The 22200-nt window shown below is 41.2% G+C and overlaps 1 protein-coding gene across 3 annotated transcripts in view; it reads right to left on the bottom strand.

Moving 5' to 3' along the window:
* VAPA (VAMP associated protein A) overlaps positions 1-22200 on the bottom strand; it is a 38553-nt gene that overhangs the window by 6255 nt on the left and 10098 nt on the right. For 2 of the 3 annotated variants that reach the window (XM_027526208.1, XM_027526209.1), the window contains exons 2-5: positions 12872-13024; positions 9907-10010; positions 9415-9495; positions 2788-2922 (exon numbers count right to left, since the gene is read on the bottom strand). In XM_027526208.1, the coding sequence (XP_027382009.1) occupies positions 2788-2922; positions 9415-9495; positions 9907-10010; positions 12872-13024 (473 nt within the window). The remainder of the gene's footprint in view (positions 1-2787; positions 2923-9414; positions 9496-9906; positions 10011-12871; positions 13025-22200) is intronic. The other variant, XM_027526210.1, reaches the window with a different exon arrangement.

The raw sequence follows: 22200 nt of genomic DNA, 5'->3' as shown, positions 1-22200 counted from the left end.
AACATTTTCAAAGTCAACTTTACGGCAGGTTCCACAGTACTCACCAGAGGATTTAATTACAGTCAACAACTGCCACAGCATCCCAGTTCTGGAATTCACACTGAGTACAAGTGGGGACAAGGCATACTTCCTATGAAGGGGTTGTGCTCTGATTGCTATGTCTAGATCCATGTAAAAATGAACACCACTGATTATACTGAGGTCCCAGTCAACACTCAGATCCCCCTCTCTCTCCGAAGCATCCCCGCCGGGCCGGGTACAAGAAGCTTGCTTCATGATCCTCTCTGCTTCTGTGCGAGCCTCCTCCTCCCTCTCTCCCTTTCCAGCCAAGCCCCTCAGGTCTGCTAAAAATCCCGTTTCAGACGATGGTACCCTCCACCAATAGCTTCTCTCTTCCTTTCCTTCATAGTCACTAGAGTTCACTTCAAAATGGCTTCCCAAGACTTCTCACTTTCCACCTGAAAGCAGCCCAGCGACTGGGAACCAGGATGGCACACGGCCTTCCTTCCTCCATGAAGACCAACGGTCCACGATACCACAACTCGGGGAAAGAGTATCACCCTCATGCCAGAAAACTAAGAAATTAACAGGAGATACAAAAGGTCAACCAAGCAAAGACAAAATTAGAATGAGGACTCATCAAATTCTTCCCAAATGGCTTTTTATTTTTGAACAAATTTTTGAAATTCTAGAAAATTGAGAATATAAGAGAGGAAATTACCTCCCATTCTCTCATCAATTCAACATAACTATTATTCCTGTATTATCTTCCAATATTCTTTCATATGCATGTTTTATAAACTCAGCATACATTTAACTTTTAAATCTTTCTTTATTCATTTATACGTACATCTTTTAAGTGTCATTCTAAATGACATGATGTCACTAAATACTATTCTGTGCCTTACCAAAGTTACTTAAACATTTCACTCTTATTAACATCTGATGGGAAGCTCCCACTCTGGGATTTTAAATACCACCTCAACTGACAGCATCTCACAGTGACAGAATGAGATCTTTTAATTGAAAATTTTCCTTAATGTAGTTATATTGCCTTTATAAGGAAAAGGAAAAGAAATGTCATGACCAATCTGTGGTGCATACATGTTAAAGAGTAGAATGCATGGGATAATAGTGAAGCCTAAACACTTGTCAGAAGTGAGCCCAACAGGTCATGAGATAGTCACACTGAGTACGTGCACACACACCCTGTGATCACAAGATTCAGGTCCCTACAAACCAGTCAGCACACACAGCAGGGGAAAGGAAATCCAATTTACTGATTAACTACTTTACAGTGGAAGCATACAGAAGCTAACTCGGGGTGGCTAAAGAAGGGTTGAGTGGGGGGCGTCACTGGTGTGGGACAAGCTGGAGACACCAGGGCTGCTGGGACCTAACTACAGGCTCCACTGCATGGTCCCTCCTCCAGAGTTGCTTCAGACGCTCCCCCAAAGAGGAGATGGGTTCTTCTGAACCCGTCTGGACACCAACTGGAGGCATTCAACAAGCTGTGACGCCGAGCAGCCAAGGAGCAGTGACGCTGCGCACATCTAACACTGCAACTCGGAAGAGACTCAGCAGTCAAGGCCATGGTACCACGAAGAGCATGCTGCCCTGTTTCACATGACTCAGCCTATCAGCAGTAAGCCCCTCCACCTAGGAGATGAATTTACCGCTGTACTTTTTAGAAAGCCTCCTTTAGAATCTCAGTTCCAATAATACTCTGAATTATTCCCTTTAGGGATAATTAGAAAAAGTGAGGGCTTAGGGGCTGCCAGAAAAGGAAAGGTGCGATAAAAGGCAAATATGGTTTCTGCACTGAAGCCCTGGGATGGACAGAGGAGGGAAAGAACGCACACCAGGGCAACACTCGTGGCTCCTGGGGGAGTGAGGGGTCCAGGGCATGTGCAGGGGGTAAAGAGCAAAGCCCAGAGCTGCAGCAGGAAACCGCAGGAGGCTCAAATAAGACCTCAGCTGAGAGGAGGCAGTGTTGAATATAAAGTTACCAAAATATCAATACATCTGCAGTCTAAACTAAAATCACAAAACTGTTAGAAAGTATTAGGCCTTTAGAGAAAGGAGTAGGTTTTGAAGCCTTAGTGTACGTGTTCTCTGAAAGCCAGAGCTCCCCAGAAGCAGGAAATGCGAGAGAGAGGCAGCCTATGGCACCAGGGACACCCCCAGGAGGTCAAGGTCGACAGGTGTGCCAGTGTCGTACTCAACTGGATGTTAGGTGCACACAAGCATACACAAAGGCGCACACACGGAGACACTAAAACTCAAATGTGACCTCAGATCTGTAGGGCTCCTGCCACCATTCTCCCCCGGGGGCACCAACAGTTAAAGACAGTGACCGTCAGCTGCATGGGACAGATGTGAGGCAGAAATCTCACTGATCTTTCTTATGTATAAACATAAAACACCTGCCTGGAGAGTGACATCCACCAGCTCCTCCCCCTTGACTGACACCTGCTGCCCCCATCAGATTTTTCCCAGAAGATGCTCCCCAAACCTCAGCGACAGTGAAAAAGCATGCCCACTTCATAATAATGCTCCCATTTACACTGTTCTGCTCACGACTGGGATGTTAAAAGAGAAGAATTTGCATGCGTAGTTTTTAAGTGACTGTGGTTCTGCTGTCATTTTAAACATAGCTGAAATTTTCAGTTCTAGTTACTGCACATAAAACACTCACAATAAATACCTCGCACGTGCTCAGTGACTACGTCACCGTGATCAGTGACACTGGCAGACTCGTCTATCTGTCAGCTCCCTGAAACAAACCTTCTGCTTCTCCTGTTTGAACACACTGAAGGCCCTGGGCTCATTCTTCGCACTATAAGTGGTAGGTGCTGTGCCTGTGCTGTTGATGCTGCTCAGCGGAGCGACGGCCACGGCGGGCCCTGGAGGAGCGAGACCCTGAGGTGCAGGGGAAACACAGTCTCAGATTCACACCGAGCTCTGACCACTCCTGCGAGGGACTGGGGATGACTAACACAGAGATCATTAGGCTCTCAACATTCAACTTATTCTATAAAGACGTGTCAAACATAAGAAATAGTAATAAATAATAGTTATGTTAAAGCAAAAAGTACCTTTTTGAAGTTTTTCTATGAATTAGCTACAATCAACTTGCATTACGTTCACTAAACTAAATGCATAAACCTTATTAACCTTAGGCCAGCCTCATGTTGTCCTAGAATGAGGACCTTCTACCTGCGTGGCTTCTAATTTTTGTTACTAATGAATACTTGTCAATACCTGAAGAACAAGCACTTCAGTTTTCTTACCTTTGAAAACACTCAACTTGAATAATGTTTAAATTAAATAAATTTTTCCAAGGGTTCAAAAATTACAATATATTTATACACTTCTGTTTTCAGCACAGACACCCCTCCCACAAACACAAACATGCGCGTGCACACACCCCTACCTGCCTCCCAGGATCAAGACACAAACACACACACAGCATTCTAGCACACCACTGTATCTCCACAGTTCTCTATCTTCTCAAATTCCTTTAACACACTTAAAGATAATACCATACAAAAAGGCTGTAGCAGACTCAAATAATACTTACTAATATCCAGGTCACTATACATAACTATGATAAGACCTCTCCATCTTACTTGATAAGGCACTGTCGCCAATCTGTTCTTTATCTCAACAGAAAATAATGCACACTTAATCATAAAAAATCTTTATACACAGGACCCCTGAGGTTCCCTTTCTTGACTGCCCTTCACTCTTCATTATGATAAGTATTTTTTCCTTGAAAATAACATTGTATCATAAAGCAAATGTCATTAACAGATGTTAAATGGAGGGCTTATAAATGAAATGTAATACTTTTTTAAAATTTGGAAAATGTCAAGTAAAGTTGGTGGCCTAAAAAAAAAAATTTTATTTCAACAGAATTAAGTGATCAAATATCATTACTAACAAGTTAATTTAAAACCATGAACAGTAACTGGACGTCAGATTTCACAATACAGAGATAATCATAACTAACAAGCGTTAATAACTCAGACAACTGCGCTTGCCATGAACTTACTAAAACGCACCACCAACGTGCTCAGGACCCTGAGGACTGGGGGCCACAAGTCTCAGTGCCTAAAAGCAGAACTGGCCAGGAAGTGTTAGTAACAGGACCTCTTTTCATTCTAAAATGAAAGGTTTCTTGGACTCCTAGACCATTCTAGGTACGATCCAAATCAGAGACCTATTTCCCAAAAAGAAGCCCATATTCTAATGATGGTTCAAATACATTATGACTGTTTCATCACAAAAATGACCTCCCTAAACAATAGACAAAAAAATACATGGACTCAACCAGTATACTAGCACCCTTCCTACAAGATAACCAAAACCTTCATTTTCTTAGTTATATATTTGGCATCAAGGTTCTAAAAACCCTAAGGAAATCAACAACATAATAACATACTCTTTTCCAACTGCCTTTAGGAACAGCAAACGCCAAGAACTAACAGCACACCTGAACAGACACGGATCCTCACACAGGGTGCCGTACCTCATGTGCTTAACTGACTGTCTACTTCTTTGGGGTGGCTCAGGGAGGTGGGTGAGGGGCTGCGGGCAGGGGTGAGAGGGGATGGGGTACCAAACGTTAAGACACACTGAGTCAACATCACAACGCTGAGACTTGCTGCCTACACCAACTCTGAGAACAAAGTATAACAACTATGATAGCTACCGCACCATCTATCAGCTTTGGATATTAACTAAAGCTTTCTAAATGGATTACTAAAGGTCCTAAATTCAGATGGGCAACTCTTCAGAGTGAATGTGGAAGGGGCCGCTAACTGGCATGGGCTTCTCTTCAGGTCCACACTCTAAGCGCTGAACACAAGGCGAGTGCCATCTGGACAGAGTTGTGTATTAAACCACAGGCTGTCACCAGCAACTTGGTCAAGACTAAATTGAATTTTGTGGAAATTAACACACTTTTAAAAACATATAAACGAACAAACTAAATAAGAGGTGAAACCATGTCACCATAGGAATTTACTACACTATAATCGTACTACATACTAAAAAATGTTTCGTACTTTACTTCTAAAAATACATGCTACTGTTTTCAAGTGTGTTTTCCTTGAATAAGGGAGTGTCCTCCTTAATCAATTTGTGTAGACAGCATTCAGCTTCATATGGCACCTAACCAATTTATCTGTAGTAAACTGACAAACTTTATCTATGCAAACCACGACTCAATGATGCCCTAATTCCCTAATAAACAAAGTTCTTACTAAAGTGAAGATACATATACAGAAATGGGGTATGAAGTAATTTCATAACTGTACCTATGGCTGTTAGAAAGAAAGTAGTATGTCAAAGACACTATGATCTTAGAGCAGTTTCATTAACATCGTCTGTAGTTAACACTGAACTGGAGTGGCAAGATTCCATTAGGGTCTTACCAACAGGGTCTCATCAGTAGATGAATAAAGCATTAGAAAAGAGGTGTTTCAAATGTACTTTTACACACACGTGTGTGTATCCATACATATATATAAGGTTTCATCCTTAACCATTATAACAAACACACAAAAACTTTGTGTTTTTTATATTATAAACATTCCAGGTTTGGTTACTTTGATGCTTCACATTTTCTATAAAGATTTTGACACAAGGGAAAGCTGACACCTCAACAGGAAGTCACTAATCAACAATTCAGATGGCAGGTCTGGGGCAGGCTGCACCCACTTCAGTGATCCCTGTGTCACAGGGGTTTCTTATAGAACCTGCAGGTTAGCAGCACCACAAGAATGAGTTTAAGCAGGAACAGTTTTCCAAATGAGTATTTTACAGAACACCTGGTACCAACATGGAAACTCTAAGGGGCTGAAACACAAATGAGTTTAAGTCTGAGAGTCCACAGAACACAGCAAAGAGGAGAAAAGGAAGGAGGTGGCAAAGCTAATGGAACATATCGTCAGAAGGACACAGTGAGTGGAGGCCTCTAACCTAAGAAAGACTGAGAACTCCGCCCCTGACTGTACCAGCAAGCATCAGATGAGCGCCACGTACTTCTAACACAATGAGGCAGGAGTGACAGAACCACCACTACCCAACCTTCAGTGAATTAATGGACCTAAACCACGTCTTCTCACTTTCAACTTTACTGACGTTTAGGGCTAGAGAATCTTTGCTCTGGGAAAGGTCCTGTGAGTGTGTTCCTGGCCTCTACCCACTAGCTGTCTGTAGACACCGCCCCCCGCCCCCCCCCCCCCCCACCCCAATGGCTGTGACAACCAAAAATGCCTCCAGACATGGACAAATGTCCCCTGGCTGGGAACCACTGTCTACACACCAACAGCTGCTAGCTTCAAAACAAAAAAGACACTATGTGCCTCCCTGAAAGAACAGATAATCATCTATACAGCAGTCCTGCCCTCTCCCTCACCAGCAAAAAATAAGCCTCAATTTAATCCAGTCTCTAGATTCGATTACGGGAAATACCAAAAACAGCAGAAAAGTTAGATGACATCTGAAGGATGCAACCAACAAAAGCCAGGCTACAGGCAACTCTATAGGACAAACCTGATTCAATAAACAATGTTCAAGAGGAAAACAAGGGAATATACAGTTTAAGAGTCTTAAGAAACATATCATCCAAGAGCAGTATGTTTGATTTCAAATCCAACAAACTACAAACGTCCAGATGACACTTGTGACTCCGCCTGGCAGTGTGATGTTAATGACGCATTAAACTTTCAAAGACTAACGACAGTGGTGGCTTCACTCTTCTACTCTTCTTAATACCCTTCGCTTTGAACAATATATACGGAAATAATAACGGATTGAAATTAATTCATTAATTATGTCTGAGATGTGACTTCACACAGTATGTGAGATGGGAAGTGATGGAGATGAGAGAAAATCAAGCTGGTTCACAGGGGTTAACTTACTGTTCATTTTTCTAGGTATTTAAAGGTTTCATAGTCAATTGCTTTTAAAAACTCATTACCTTTAGCAAGTATCCCCTATAATTTAATTGGTCAGTAAAAACTATACTGCAAGTCCAAGTAGTTCAATAAGTGAACATCCTTCTGCAGCCAGTATATCAAGCTCAGGATCAGCCACTCTCTGGCGAACTTTGAAATTGCTGAACACACTCCAGGTTACTAACAACCTGCTCTGGAAAACTTTTAGGACCAAACTACTTTGGCTTTAGCTCCATGGTGCGGGGTTCTGAGCTCACCACGCAGTATCTGTTCAAGTCTTTAGCAGACCCAAAGCCACTCTAGCTGGATAATCTGGGCTACACCTCTGTCTGGTGCCCCTGCTACTTCCTTCCCTGTTTAAGGTGGAAGATGGCCGGGCCCATCTATCAGAGTCATGTCATTTCCCTCAATCTCTGGTTTGGTTTCCAATACTACCTGGGTCCCGGCCCTTTTCAGATTATAATCTCAAATGCTCTCCAATCCAGAGCATAAGAGAAGCCCAGTTGAAAGACAGCTCTGTGCTTATTTAACAACTGTAAAAATCATAAAGCTCATAAAAGTGAGAAAATACCCAAATGTGTTTTTAAAACAAGTCAGCCCTATTCCAATGAACGCTGCCTCCTGGAACACATCTGAAGGGAAGGACAGCCTGTGTGGAAGAGATACCTGCAGCTCCATGTTCACACAGCAGCAGCATCTACGACAGACAAGACATGGGGCAACCTAAGTGCCCATCAAGAGAATGGATGAAGCAGCTGTGGTGTATACGCACAGACTGGAATGCGTGTATACAATGGAATATTATCCAGCCATTAAAAAGGAAACCCTGCCATTTGTGACAACATGGATGAACTTTAGGGGCATTATACTAAGTGAAGTGAGAGAAAGACAAATACTGTATGATGAGCTCACTTACACATGGAATCTTAAAACAACAACAAAGTCCCAAACTCTCAGAAACAGATTAGGTCTGTGGCTATAAGAGTCGGGTATGGGGAGGAGCAACTGGATAAAGGTGGTCAGAAGATACACACCCCCAGATAAACAAGAACTGGGGATGTAACATATAGCATGGTGACTACAGTTAACACCGCTGTGTGGTACACTCAACACCTTTTAAGAGAGCAGATCCTAAGAGTTCTGATCACAGGGGAAAACTGTTTTTTTGGTAGTTGTATGAGACAATGGATGTTACCTAAACTTACTGCAGTAATCATTTCACAACGTATGGAAGACTAGTCTTTATGCTGACACCTTAAACTTACACAGCATGTCAACTACAGCTCAACAAAACTAGAAATAAAACAAGTCAACCCAGACAACGTGCTACTGTGCTTTCTTGGTTCCAGTAAGAACTACGCAAGCTATTAGCCTCCTGGCAGCCTCAGCGAAAAAAGAATGTGAACTCCATGTGGGAAGTGTCAAAACTTCAGTGCTGTTGCACCACCAGAACCTTGCTCTCCAGTAAGAACATGTGTTCACATTCTGTCTTTGGCAAATATTTTAAGATCCCCTTAAAAAGGCATTAAAAACACAATAAATGATTTGGTCAACACCTAATTACCACTCAGGCACTTTTTCATTTCAGCTTATCCTCAAAAAGCAGCACAATAATCGAGCCCATGTATTTAACCTCCAAGTTTACTTTTCAACAGGGCAAATGGCCTCCAGAGCAAAGACAACAGTCATGTAAGATTATAACCTAATTGTGCCAAACAATGCTATGTGTTCATATTACTTTATGTGTTAAATCACATGCACACAAATCTACCGACCCCTCAAGTCCCTCCTAAAAACCACAGAAAAAATTCAAATTTGCATTTCACAAAAGGAACAGAGAAAGCAACCACAACCCATTCTCTAAGGCTACTTTTTAAACTGTCTCTCAAATTTTATTTGCCTCACACTAATCAAAACACAACATAAAAATCATTTACTAAGGGATAAAATCAGAATTATTTTGACCAATAACAATAGTGAACAAAATACCTGGGAATAGCCAAATCTGGAATAAATGTTTGTCCATCTAAATTAAATCTTACCCCTAGGCTGCAGGTATAGCTGCCAAAAAGCAGTTTATGTCTGTAACTTAATTATATTTATGTATACACACATCTTATTCTAACAAAGAACTTGAAGTGGTTTAAGTGGTAAGATTTTGGTAGGAAGAGATGGTTCTTCTCCATCATGCAGCTTTTTTAATTATTTCTTTTTTAATCATACTTTTAATCAAAAGTATCTAAAAGTACTTTTCCTCTTAAACAAACAAAATGTTGTAACATGAAAAGAGCACGTCCACACCATGTTTTTAAAAAAAGCCTAGGCATCGAATCTAGAACAGCTATATCATGCATCACACACCCACCAAGGCCAAAACCAGCAGCAGAAGTTAAATCTCAGTGTAAGAGCTGAGCAGCTTCCAATTTTCTTAAATTTTTCTACTTACCAATTTATCATTTTCATTGGGCATTTCAAATACACATCTCAATTTAGAATCCATTAATTCATCGGGTTTCGCTTCTTTCCACTAAAAACAAAGGAAACCAAACAATGAGACAGAGGAAATACAATTGCGATAAGTAGGTTTCCTCTCAAGGGATAACCAAAGGGTTAGTGTAGCTGCCTGGAGGCTGGGAGGTTTCCAGGTGCCACAGAACTTTCTACAGAACCTTACAAGAGCTACTGTCACCACCATTAAAACCACACTAACATCCCTAGAAACGACCAGGCTTCACTGTTAGCAATGCACTTCTAAACTGTCTCTAACAAATACGACTTCAAAATTCCTTCATTCTTGATATGAGTTAGGATTATCCATAGAGAAGAGATGCACAGATCTTTTTAATTTTAAAAAGTAGGTTTCTCAATGAAGAACTAAACAAAACCCAAGTTTAAACAACATTCCCCCAAAAGATTTCTGTTCAATTTCTCTACTCACCACAGCTTCCATGTCTGAAATGTTTGGTGGAGCAAAGATGGTCTGTACCATGAACTTGTGTTTACTCTTCTCATTGGGGTCATAGTCAAAAGGCTGCAGCATTACTGCAGAAGAAAGGACACATCACTGACTTTTGACCGTTCCCAGCACTCACTCACTAATTTGAAAATTTAAAGAAAACCAGGAAAGTTGCAAGAAACACTGGATTATTAAAGTTGATTCAGAATCAGTTTTATGATTTTCAATTATTTTTACCTTGTCTACGTTTTTAATTTGCTACATCTTTAACAACCCACAAAATAAATGGCTATTTAAAAAAATAAGTATCTATAATTTCCCTCTCTAAACTTAAGTTTGGAAAATTTTCAAAACTTTGCTAACGTTAACTATTACAATGCCTATAAACTCAAAATCTAGTAAATTTGTATTTAAAACCACTTATAAATTTAGTTTTCACATTAGTATTTAGTGATAACAGCTCTTAAAATCAGACAACTAGAATATTTATAAGAGAAATTCTAGGTAACTTAAAACTCACTACCATTTATTAGTGCTTCAATATAACTAGCTTTTTCTAAAATAGATTTTAAATAAACACCTATTCAAGAGTTTATCAGTGTGTTTAAATGAGTCTAAGCCAACAAAGTGTAGAAGGAAACCATACAGCCTCATCATTTCTGAACTTTTCCCACTGTCCTACTAATTATATTTAAAATTTTTTCCCAAGCATTTATGGTTTTCAATGGCCTACAAGAGATTTTTTAGAGGCTCTGTATGGTTGAAATTATGTAATATAATCTAATAAGAGATTATAAAGAATGAATCAGCAATTCCACAAAATATGTACACAATACTGTGGAGTTAACTTCCCTGCTAATATTTAGATTATTTCTAAGATAGATGTCAACATTTTCAAAAACTCAGATGAAATTAAGCAAATCCAAGAAATAGCAATTATATAAGAACTTCTTTATAAGGTCCGTCTGAGAGATCCTTAACTCCCATTATGGTAAAAAAAAAATTTTAACGGCCAAATACACAGCAGTAGAAAATGCACAAGATAGGGGGAGTCCCTGGTGGCTCAGTGGCAAAGAATCTGCCTGCCAATGCAGGAGACACGGGTTCAATCCTTGATCCAGGAAGATCCCACAGGCCACAGGGCAACTAATAAGCCCTTGGTACACAACTACTGAGCCTGTGCTCTGGAGCCCAGGAACCACAACTACTGAGCCCGAGTACCTAAAGCCTGTGCTCTGCACAAGAGAAGCCACGGCAATGAGAAGTTTGCGCACCACAACTAGAGAATACCCATGCAGCAACAAAGAACCAGCAGCCATAAATAAGTAAATTTATCCAGATAATGCACAATCTATCTCCAGGAACACCTTTCACTGAACAACCACCCCAGGATATTCACTAGAAACTGAATAAAAAGAAAACTCCAAACAAAGATGTGATGGTGACTTGCTGACAGACCTCATAACAAGAGAAAGACAATCTTAATCCATAAAAGTGCGTGCTAAGTGAATATGCAGTCAATCAAGGAGGGCTGCTGGACGAAGTGTTAATGGAGAACCCCTCACCCACTGAGGTGCTGCACTAAGCTGGAGTGCCAAGCTCCAAGTGGAGAAAAGGCGTCAAGGATGCGTGTGGACACAGGAACCAGTGTGTCTGGAGGTCTTAGTAACTCAGATGCTCAATACAAGGTGGGGCTTATTGTGGGAGAAAGTGCTTTGAGAAATATATACATATTCTTAAAAAACACTAATACCGGAAAAGCTCCGTGAATTAGAACCCTCCAAGAAAGTCACTCTGAATAGTTCCATGGAATCCTAGGGGACAGATGCTTGCGCCAAAACCCATTTTTAACCATGTGGATAGAAATTATTTTATCTTCTTCCAATTGAGCTGTAGGCTTGTGGCCTTAGAGAGCAACTGCCAGAACACACGTGCCCACTGCATACTCTTCTCACTGCCCGCCACCTTTCCCATGAACCGACAGCTCGGACAAACACGACAGCAAGCCTGCCCGGCTGCCACACCATAAAACTCCTTCTCCGGGGCCTCCAGGCTCTGCGTCCGGGGCTAGGGACCGAGGGAGGATTCGGTGCCCCACAAACCCTGACTGCGATCTGGCCTCAACTGCCGCGCATCAGGTTCCACCGCAAAACGTCTCAAGGAGCCAGCCCCCAGCCGGCTCTGTGGGCCTGCAAACTGGAACACTGATACAGAACTGTGTGCTGTCTTAGTCACACCTGTCAGGATTACCCAGGATACTCTGTGTGCTTTGACACACACACATCTGGGCTGTATCCGCAGAGACTCTACTCTGGAGAAGCCCGTGCTGCTATGACAGGCCTTCACAAAGGTGAGAACCACGGCCGGAAAACAGGAGTAACTTGTCTTGGTGTGGGGCCTGAGAGGCGCTGCCATTAAGTAACCTGTACCCTCGACTACCTTCCTGCCTCCACTGTGAGACAGTGTCATGAGGGAAGAAGGAGCAGTCTGGGGGCACTGACTGTGCTCCACGGCAGGAGCAAGCAATCCATGTGAGGAAGGAGCCACCGTGGGCCCCGGACTTCAAGTAAACACAGAAGGGCCACAAAACTGACACGGCATTCACAGTAAAGACAGAAGCCTCATCAACTACTGTAAGTTACTGGCCAAAGATATACACTGTACATTCTTAAGCAAAAGACTGAGAATAATCCCTCAATAGCTGCATGTAAAGCGTACCAGCTAGTTATCTATGGGAGAGATGAGAAAAGCCAAAACTGATACAAAATTTCAAAGACCAAATAGTAAGGGCAAAGGACGTGGTGGTAGTAAGCTGCAGAAATAAAGAACAACATAACATTTTAGACGGACAGTGACTGCTTTCAGCCCACCCCACCCTCAAACACACCCCACTCCACTGTCTCTGCAGCAGTGTGCACACAGGGAGGGCAGCATGAACATGTGCTACCTGAAACGGTCACAGTCAAGCCGGGGTCAATGATCCCACTGTTGGGCCGCACACAGTACCGACGAGGCGCTGTCGTCTTCACTTTGAAACACACTTTTCGATCTGAAGGATTTCGCAACTTAAGGTTTGTAGTGACTACATCTGTGAAGGGGCCTGTAAGATTTAAGAAACAAAAACAGGGGGGGGAATGTAATTGGATTCACACCCACACAAAAACAGTATTCAAAACTGGACAAACAAAACCTTGACTTTATGAAGTCCACGTACAGGTGGGGACTCAAGGAGCCGTGCTCTCTCCTTCGTTGCTAACCAACCCATAAAATTCCTACTCGAACTTTTCTTGTTTTCATCAAGTAAAATGTGTTCTGAAAGTTTCACAACTTACGAAATAAGCCCCAAACTGTATTCTCCCAGTACATGCTTACCACATTACTGAAAAGATCGGTTCTCCAGTGCCCTGCAAACCAGAGCCCGTCTTCAGACTTACCTGACCGAGCCAAGGGCAAAGTCTCTCCACCTAAAGCCAGCAGGCCCAGAGACAGGTGGTCCCACCCCAGCTCCATCAGCTTTGATCCCCTCACTCGCTCCTTCTCTCACTCATGTTCATCACATGCTGACTAAGATAACTGTGTCAAATGCTCTACATACAAAGGTTTTTTAAACTTTGGTTCAACACCCAAACATAAAATTGCAAAACAAAGAAACCAAACGGTGATGCAGTCCTGCCTGAATTAAGTAAATCTAAGACCGTTTTTTGTTTTTAAAAAAGGGGGAGAGTGGGGTGCAGAGAAACAGTACAGTTCTCAGTTCAAGAAAAGCCTAAAGACATTTTATGCAGATTTAGACAATAAACTGAATACTGGTTAATAAGGAGACAGAAGATAGAACTTAAAAAATATGTCCCCATGAGAAGCAACAACCACACACTTCTCACTAACCCAAAAGCAATTTTAAGTGGTTTCTAAACGGAAAAAAAAAACCTTTAGAAGGCTGAAATCAAATTTCAAGGCTGAAATTAAATAAACGAGAATAAACATGTCTTTTAAAACTGTAAAATATTTCTAGTATGCTTTAAAATGTTTCTAGTAAGGATCCCAGACTGAGAAAATTCCCCAACTCTGCCAAACAAGTTTCCCACTTTGCTCAGTAGTGGGAAGTTATCTAAGACAAAGGCTTGAAGGGAACAACACACAAAAATGAAGGACAGTGTGAGGAGGGCGGGGTGGAAAGCAGACCAAACTGGTAAGAGGAGAGGAAAAGAGAGACTTCAAATCAAAGGCCAGGAAAAAGCACTTACTTCAAGCCCAAGGAAATAATTAATTCTAATCTGTGCTTAAAAGTTTTTTGAGTTATAAGATATTTTCTAACAAAGATTTGGAACTGGGATGAGAGGGAGGAGCTAGAAATAAGAGAACATTAGAAGAAAACACAAAGGCAGAGAACCAGTTATAGAAAAAATTTTAACATGAAACAGGTATTTAAATCAACAAGTAGGCTTTTTTTTTTAACATATACAATCTACACGAGAACTACAATCTCTTGGACAGCTCGCTTTCACTTCAGCTTTCACTTCACGGTCGAGTCACTCACTGTATCTGCACATTACTGCACATCCTTGCTGCTCCTCCCAGCACAACGACTGCTTGCACGTTTTGACAAGCAGCTGACACCCCATCCCCACACACCCATCCCGGGAGTAAGGGGAAGCCCCCAGCTACATTCTGCCACGTGAATCCACTGGTAAAACTATGAATCTTAGAGAGACAGATCCCATTTCCTAACATTCTCAAAATCCACAAGTTACTACAGGTAACTGAGAACGTGTCAATTTTTATGTTATTATTTCAACTAGGATTTTAACATTACCGCTAAGTATAATTTTTAAGTTTGTTTTCAGAAGTTTCTTAGTAAAACAGCTAACATTTTACGAATCTTAATTTAGAACAATCCTGCATTTTCATAACATAATTATATAACCTTGTCATTTTAAATTCAATTTCTAAAATCTCCCCTATTTTAGAGGAAAGTGCGAACTATTCAAAATAAGGTAAAATAACTGTTTTTTTAAACTGATTTTTTAAATGACCATGTGTCAATTTCATCAACATGAATTCTGAAACACTACTCACATTTTAGATTGCACATCAGGGAATATAAATCTTAAATTAACAGACTGTGATCTTTCTAGACATGAAAATGCAAACTATCTAAAGATGAAAATAATACGTCAAAAGAAAAAAAATTCACTAAAACCAAATTCTTAACTGAATATGTTAACCTCCTCAGTAAAATGTAAAATCACCTGTAACAAACCCACCTAACAAATGCATCTAAGGTTTTCTGCACCGCTTTGTCCCTCTAACCAAGTCTCTCAATAAGGGTTGCTTCCAGCAGACAGTTCAGAGTCCAAAGCCATTTTCCAGGTTAAAATGCAAAATCACCAAGTACTAATGACCACAAGCGTAAGAACCAGATTTATAGCTAGAAGCAGGTTCAGGTAGAGATATGTTACACTTTGTGGGTCACAGAAACTCTGAGAATCTCACGAAATTAAATGTAGGTATTCTGTCTGACGGGAGGAATGGAGGCGCTGCTGCTGGGGGAAGGAACAGGACAGCAGTGTTCTGTGACGCCCAGGCAGACCCGTGCAGTCAAGGGCCCACCAAACCTGCACACAGCCCTCCAGACAGCCACACTGCTAAAAAAAAAAAAAAAAAAACTCTTTTCCAGAAATACATCTATTGCAAAAACTCTGTTCTCTCTTTGTCCAAAAATCTAAAATGTGAGTTCACCAATACAGAAAATTATTCTACCAACAGCAATGCCACTCAGGACATGTGAATCCTGCAACAGGTCTGGGACAGTCAGCACACGTGTGTGGGTGACGGTCATGTGAGTGCACCCACATGCACAAAGATTCTCTCGCCCTGATTTCAAGACGTTAGAGAAAACCAGTCAGCCTCCACCAGACAACTCTTGCCTCACTTCCCTTAAAGCTCACTTGTTGAGGGAGGTCACAGGCATCCGGCTACTTCATTAGTCTTCCAGTACAGTCTATATAGATGTACTATCTATCTATCTATATACAGATACACTACATCTAGTACAGTCTACATAGGATAGATCTTCTACTAGTCTTCCAGTACAGTCATACCCAACACTTACACATCGAAATGCCTATTTTATTACAAATCCAGTTTCTTCTCCTGTATGCTATAGTCAGGGCATATATTAAGATTTTCACTATGTACATTGGTAGTTGTAATTCATACATGAATTTCATCTCAGAATACAATACTGGGCACTACAAAATATAAAATGTTAAAATGGGATACTGTGTCAAATAAGGTTAAAAACTACTGCATTCTATCAATACTCTCCAGCTTTACTAATATCCTGTGTTTTAAACACCTAATGCTTAGGTGTTTAAACTGTTTAGAAAAACATGCAGATGGTCACCGTAAAAAAGAGTAGTTAGCTGTGCAGGGAAAGGAGGAGGGCTCTGCTGAAGCCAAGTTCCATTTCTGAGCCTGGGCCGTGACTGCACGGCTACTGACTCTCTGATAATTCTATCAACTGCACGTGGTTTTTCTTTTATGAAAAACAGTACTTTTTTTTTTTTTAAGAAAAGATGACTCTTGGTATAACCTTAAAAAAAAACTGAAAAAAACCTGTGAAAAGCACTTCTGATGAAAAAGTGAAACATTTGAAGCAAACTACATAGGAAATAAACACCCATGTTTTGAGGATTTCTAAAACAATCCCTGTAATTGAGAGAAATCCAGCCATGTGTCCAACATAAATGCTTAGTTTAACATTTAGAAACACAATTACTACAACAGTCCATTTAAGATTATTTGGTAGTAAACTAATCACCAACCACAGATACCATCTGGTATTCCCTACTTGAGAGATGAAATTTCACTGTTTACACGTAAAAATATTCCACATAAAACAAAATTCCACACAATACAGATTACATTTAAACTCTCTTACGGAAAAGAAACAAAACAAAATTAATTTTATTAAAAGTCTACCTTTTCACCACACAGGCTGCCCTCCTCTCCTCCCCTCTCAAGCAGCCAGGCCACTTGGGGTTACCAAGTACTCCGCCCTAACTCTACCAGTTACCATTCCCCGTAAACCAGCACCCTAGCCTCAGCCCCAAACTGACAGAAATGTAACATACTTCACTGTGGGCTCAGTGTTAAAAAGCCTGGAAAAACCTGTACCCTCAGACTTCAGAAATGTAGGAAAAGCTTAGGGCCACTCACCTGGAAGGCTGTCCTTAGGGAGACCGGCCTGACTCCTTTACCTAAAAATGTATTCCAGGCACGAAACACTGGCTATCTAAAATTTAGACCAATGATTTCCTTTTAAATAGTTCTCCAAACCATCCAATCTTAAAAGGAACACAATTGAGCTAAAAACAACTAAAAGTAGAACCACTCTGACTAAACAATCTTTAAAATGGTTATCATCTGTCCATATTTTGATGTAAATTGCTGTTAAAAGTTTTCTTTAAATGCCAGGCTTTGTTTAGTTACAAAGAAAACTGACTGGGGGGGGGGGGGGGGGAATAGTTGCCTTTTCTCCCAGCGTTTTGAAGAATTTCAGAGATATCAAAATAACTCAACTGTGAATAGTCCTATATGCATCACCTAGACTCTACAACGGACACCTGCTGTTACTGTAAGACCTAGCAACCTACCTAGCCATCTGTGTCCATCCATCTTATCTTCCTACGTTCCAAGGTTCTGAAAACTCCTGAACACCTCATCATGTATACCAACTTGAGTTCAATAGTATCTGCTTACTGAGAACAGAATCAAATGTTATTTCAGGATACGTGGTCCTGAATACAGCATGAAGCATTACAGAAATAGAAAAGGTCTCTGGGATGCGGCTCCAGAATAAACGGCTGTGTGCAAGAATGGTACCCTGCAAAGGCTGTGGCATCCTTTAGACCAGGAACTCGGAGGCCTGCTGGCAGACCAGTCTCCATGGGTCCTGGTATTTCTGCAGCTTGGCCAGTGCAGGCCCTGGGGGCTTTCACACAGTCAGTCTTTCCAAGGATGTACAGCAGAGACAACAGCCCTGGAAGACAGTTCCTCCTCCTGGAGATAGCAGGCTTCTCTACTATCCAGCATGATAAAACTCAGGTCTTCCTCTGGAAAGAGGTCAGGCAGGTTTCTGTGCAGCCCATCCTGAAAGATTCAGGGCCCTAGGCTCAAAGTTTCCCAGCTATGACACAAAGCCACCACGTGGGCAGCACCCGCCTACACTGAAGCCCTGTGTGTCACCCCGTGGAATGAAGGGCAAAGGAAACCAACACAGCTATGAAGACGCTGCCTGTAGTGCCCTGACCATCACACACCATGGTCTCTAAACCCAGGGGTCCCATGCCTTCCACAGCACCCACAACACCGAAGCAGACTCAACGTCCTGAAGTGATCACAGCAGCTTTCACAATCTAGCCTTTACTGGACACTCACCAAGTATCAAGAACTCTGCATGAATTATGTCATCTAACCCTAATAACAAGCCATGAGGCTGATACTTTTATTACTTATTATTCTCACTTTACAGATGAGTCAACTGTGACTCAGTATAAGAACACTTGTCCAAGGTCAGACAAGCACAGAACCGTGCAAGTGGGAAGTCAAAGCAGGTTTGTCTCCAGGGCCTGAATTCTCATAAATTCTCTATAGATTCTATGTGAACTACCTGGCTGTATTTATTTCCTAATTCATAAGCCATTCTAGGTTGACTTCTGCAGCATTAAGGCATGAAACTGCAGTCAAATCAGTAATACAGGAAAAAGATTTTTAATGGTTACTGTATTTCCCTTGGTTCCACAGGAAAAACATTTCCAGAAATGTTTCCACCAAGAAAACAGTTTTTCTCTTTTATACCAAAGAATGCCCTAACACATAAAGCTACCTAACTTTATTTACCTTTACTCCATTTTCCCCCAAACATACTGAAATATCAGACCTGAGAGAATGTGAGCTCCGTGAAGACTGGTCTCATGTACAGCTTGCCCCCAGCTGCTAGGACAATCCCTGGCACAGCAGGTACTAAATAAATGTCATCATAGAAGCATTCGTGTAAAAACAAACAGAGGACCACTTCAGGAAACAAAATGAATCAATTCAAGATGGTTTATAGTTATTAAAATACTAAACATACCTTTTTATAAGGTTTCATTACTACAAAAGTATGGACGCGAGATTAATACAAAAGCCAAACTTCACTATTTTATTTAAACATACCACCCTTATGGCAGAAAGTGAAGAACTAAAGAGCCTCTTGATGAAAGTGAAAGAGGAGAGTGAAAAAGTTGGCTTAAAACTCAACATTCAGAAAAGTAAGATCATGGCATCTGGTCCCATCACTTCATGGCAAATAGATGGGGAAACAATGGAAACGGTGAGAGACTTTATTTTCTTGGGCTCCAAAATCACTGCAGATGGTGACTGCAGCCATGAAATTAAAAGACCCTTGCTCCTTGGAAGAAAAGCTATGACCAACCTAAACAGCATATTAAAAAGCAGAGACATTACTTTGCCAACAAAGGTCCGTCTAGGCAAAGCTATGGTTTTTCCAGCAGTCATGTATGCATATAAGTTGGACTATAAAGAAAGCTGAGGGCCGAAGAATTGATGCTTTTGAACTGTGGTGTTGGAGAAGACTCTTGAGAGTCCCCTGGATTGCAAGGAGATCCAACCAGTCAATCCCAAAGGAAATCAGTCCTGAATATTCACTGGAAGGACTGATGCTGAAGCTAAAACTCCAATACTTTGGGCCACCTGATGGGAAGAACCGACTCATTGGAAAAGACCCTGATGCTGGGAAAGACTGAAAGCAGGAGCAGAAGGGGACAACAGAGGATGAGATGGTTGGATAGAATCACCGACTCAACGGACATGAGTTTGAGTAAGCTCCAGGAGTTGGTGATGGACAGGGAGGCCTGGCGTGCTGCAGTCCCATGGGGTCACAAAGAGTCGGACACAATTGAGCGACTGAACTGAACTATTTCTTTGATTTGAACTATATCTTTGATTTCGTAAACTGTTTCACTGCCCTCGTTTATCCATATTACATAATCAGCAAAAAAACCTCAGAATTCATCATGAAAAATCTCCAAAATCCACTTAAGGTAGTAGTGTGTGGTCATTTCTAGGGGCTTGGAGTCAGGGTTACAAGTGACCAGCAGGCAGGAACCATGTCCTTTCCTTACCTGGCAGCGCTTTCAGTTAACTTAGCAGTGTTCTGAGCACACAGTCAAGTACTCACCCATCATCTGCCAGTGAAGAAGCATGGGCACCATGCAGTCAAAGCACTGACTCTCATCCTCCCTGTGGGAGGCGGGGCTGTGGGCGGTGTGCCCTTGAGCAAATCTTGTCACTTCTCCAGCACAGCCTAACCCCTACTCCAGCTTAGCAGGCAAAACCAGCTCCAATTCCTAAACTCCTCTCAGTCCTAAAACTACATGACATTTGGGAACAACTTTACTGCCTTAATTAGAAAACACCTACTACTCCAGGGAAGCAGGGCAGATAATCCAATCTCAGATGATCACGGCCTTACTGACATTCAGCATAAAGCTACTAAACATTTTAGGAGTACTCTTTCTGACCTTCTGATGCACAGACTGCTCACTCTGACCTAAACAATCTTTGTGACAGAGAATACACAACTGCACTGTATTCACCAAGAAATGAAACAATTTGATTTGTAACATTTTTATATAAATTTTATGTTCTTCCACTGTGCAACATTATAAAGAAAAATCGTATGTACACACACATAAAATTTAATGCTTGCAATTAAAATTAAACATTAAATGTGGAGGCTGCTTAAGTGAACACCTTCATTAAAAGAGAAATAAGTGCTTCATATCTGAAGAGTTTAGACTACTTTTTAAAACCTAGGTTGGCAGGATAGGAAAGAATAAAAGAGAAATGGATACTTTGGGGAGAACTTGAAATAAATGTTTGAGCACCACTTATAAATCTAAAGCTCTTGTTAGACTAGAAGCAAAATAGTTATGAAAAAATTATCAACAATACTATAAATTTTACGGAGAAGGCAATGGCACCCCACTCCAGTACTCTTGCCTGGAAAATCGCATGGACAGAGGAGCCTGGTAGGCTGCAGTCCATGGGGTCGCTAAGAGTCAGACATGACTCAGAGACTTCACCTTCATGCATTGGAGAAGGAAATGGCAACGCACTCCAGTGTTCTTGCCTGGAGAATCCCAGGGACGGGGGAGCCTGGTGGGCTGCCGTCTATGGATCACACAGAGTCGGACACGACTGAAGCGACTTAGCAGCAGCAGCAACAGGTGTTATAGGTGGTAGGATTGAGAATTTGCTTTATACTGTTCTATACTTTCTCAACTTTCGACATCAAGCACTGATTTTACAATCAGAAGGGATTTTTAAACATGGATTCATATTAGCTTAATTTATTCATAAAAGCTTTTATTTTTAAAGTCAGGGTGGGGGTACTGAGAAGATACAAAAAAGCTATCTTTGGAAGATGTGGTTATTGAGATGTGTGGCAGTGGGAACCATACTCAGAAAACAAAACCAAGGAATTCATCTTCCCCTATAAGCTATAAAAGTAAAATTTGTTCATAGAGAAAACAAACAGAAAACACACACTGTGATGCAAAGGTACTCTATCCCTTCAAAGGTGTACCAGTCACTCCAATTTATGTCAGATTATCCAAGCACCAAAATAAAATACATGTGTATAAATATATATATATATGGAAATATATAGCTACAAAATAAAAGGCTGTCAAAATGTAGCCCATAAGAAACCTGTCAAATTATACTGCAAACTAGTACTTTAAAGTCCTCTCATATTAACACTGCCTGGAAACTCCCATGGATGGAGGAGCCTGGTGGGCTGCAGTCCATGGGGTCACTAAGAGTCAGACACGACAGAGCAACTTCACTTTCACTTTTCACTTTCATGCATTGGAGAAGGAAATGGCAACCCACTCCAGTGTTCTTGCGTGGAGAATCCCAGGGACGGCAGAGCCTGGTGGGCTGCTCTCTATGGGGTAGCACAGAGTTGGACACGACTGATGTGACTTAGCAGCATATTAATAATTCTTTAACATATCTATTTTTTAAAATGGCAACTGAAATCAATCATATCCTTTAAAAGTTGAAATACAAATAACTAAACATCTCATTAATTTAAACATGAATTTTGAAAACAGTACCAAATGTTGGCAGTAACTCTACCACAGTTAACATCCCAAATGCCAGAGAAAAGCAGCTAAGCAAACTACAGCATATTAATAACAC

Source organism: Bos indicus x Bos taurus, chromosome 24 (assembly GCF_003369695.1).
Source record: "Bos indicus x Bos taurus breed Angus x Brahman F1 hybrid chromosome 24, Bos_hybrid_MaternalHap_v2.0, whole genome shotgun sequence".
NCBI classification, from domain to species: Eukaryota; Metazoa; Chordata; class Mammalia; order Artiodactyla; family Bovidae; genus Bos; species Bos indicus x Bos taurus.
Note: the sequence above shows the minus strand (reverse complement) of the source record. Positions and strands in the feature narration are given on the sequence as shown.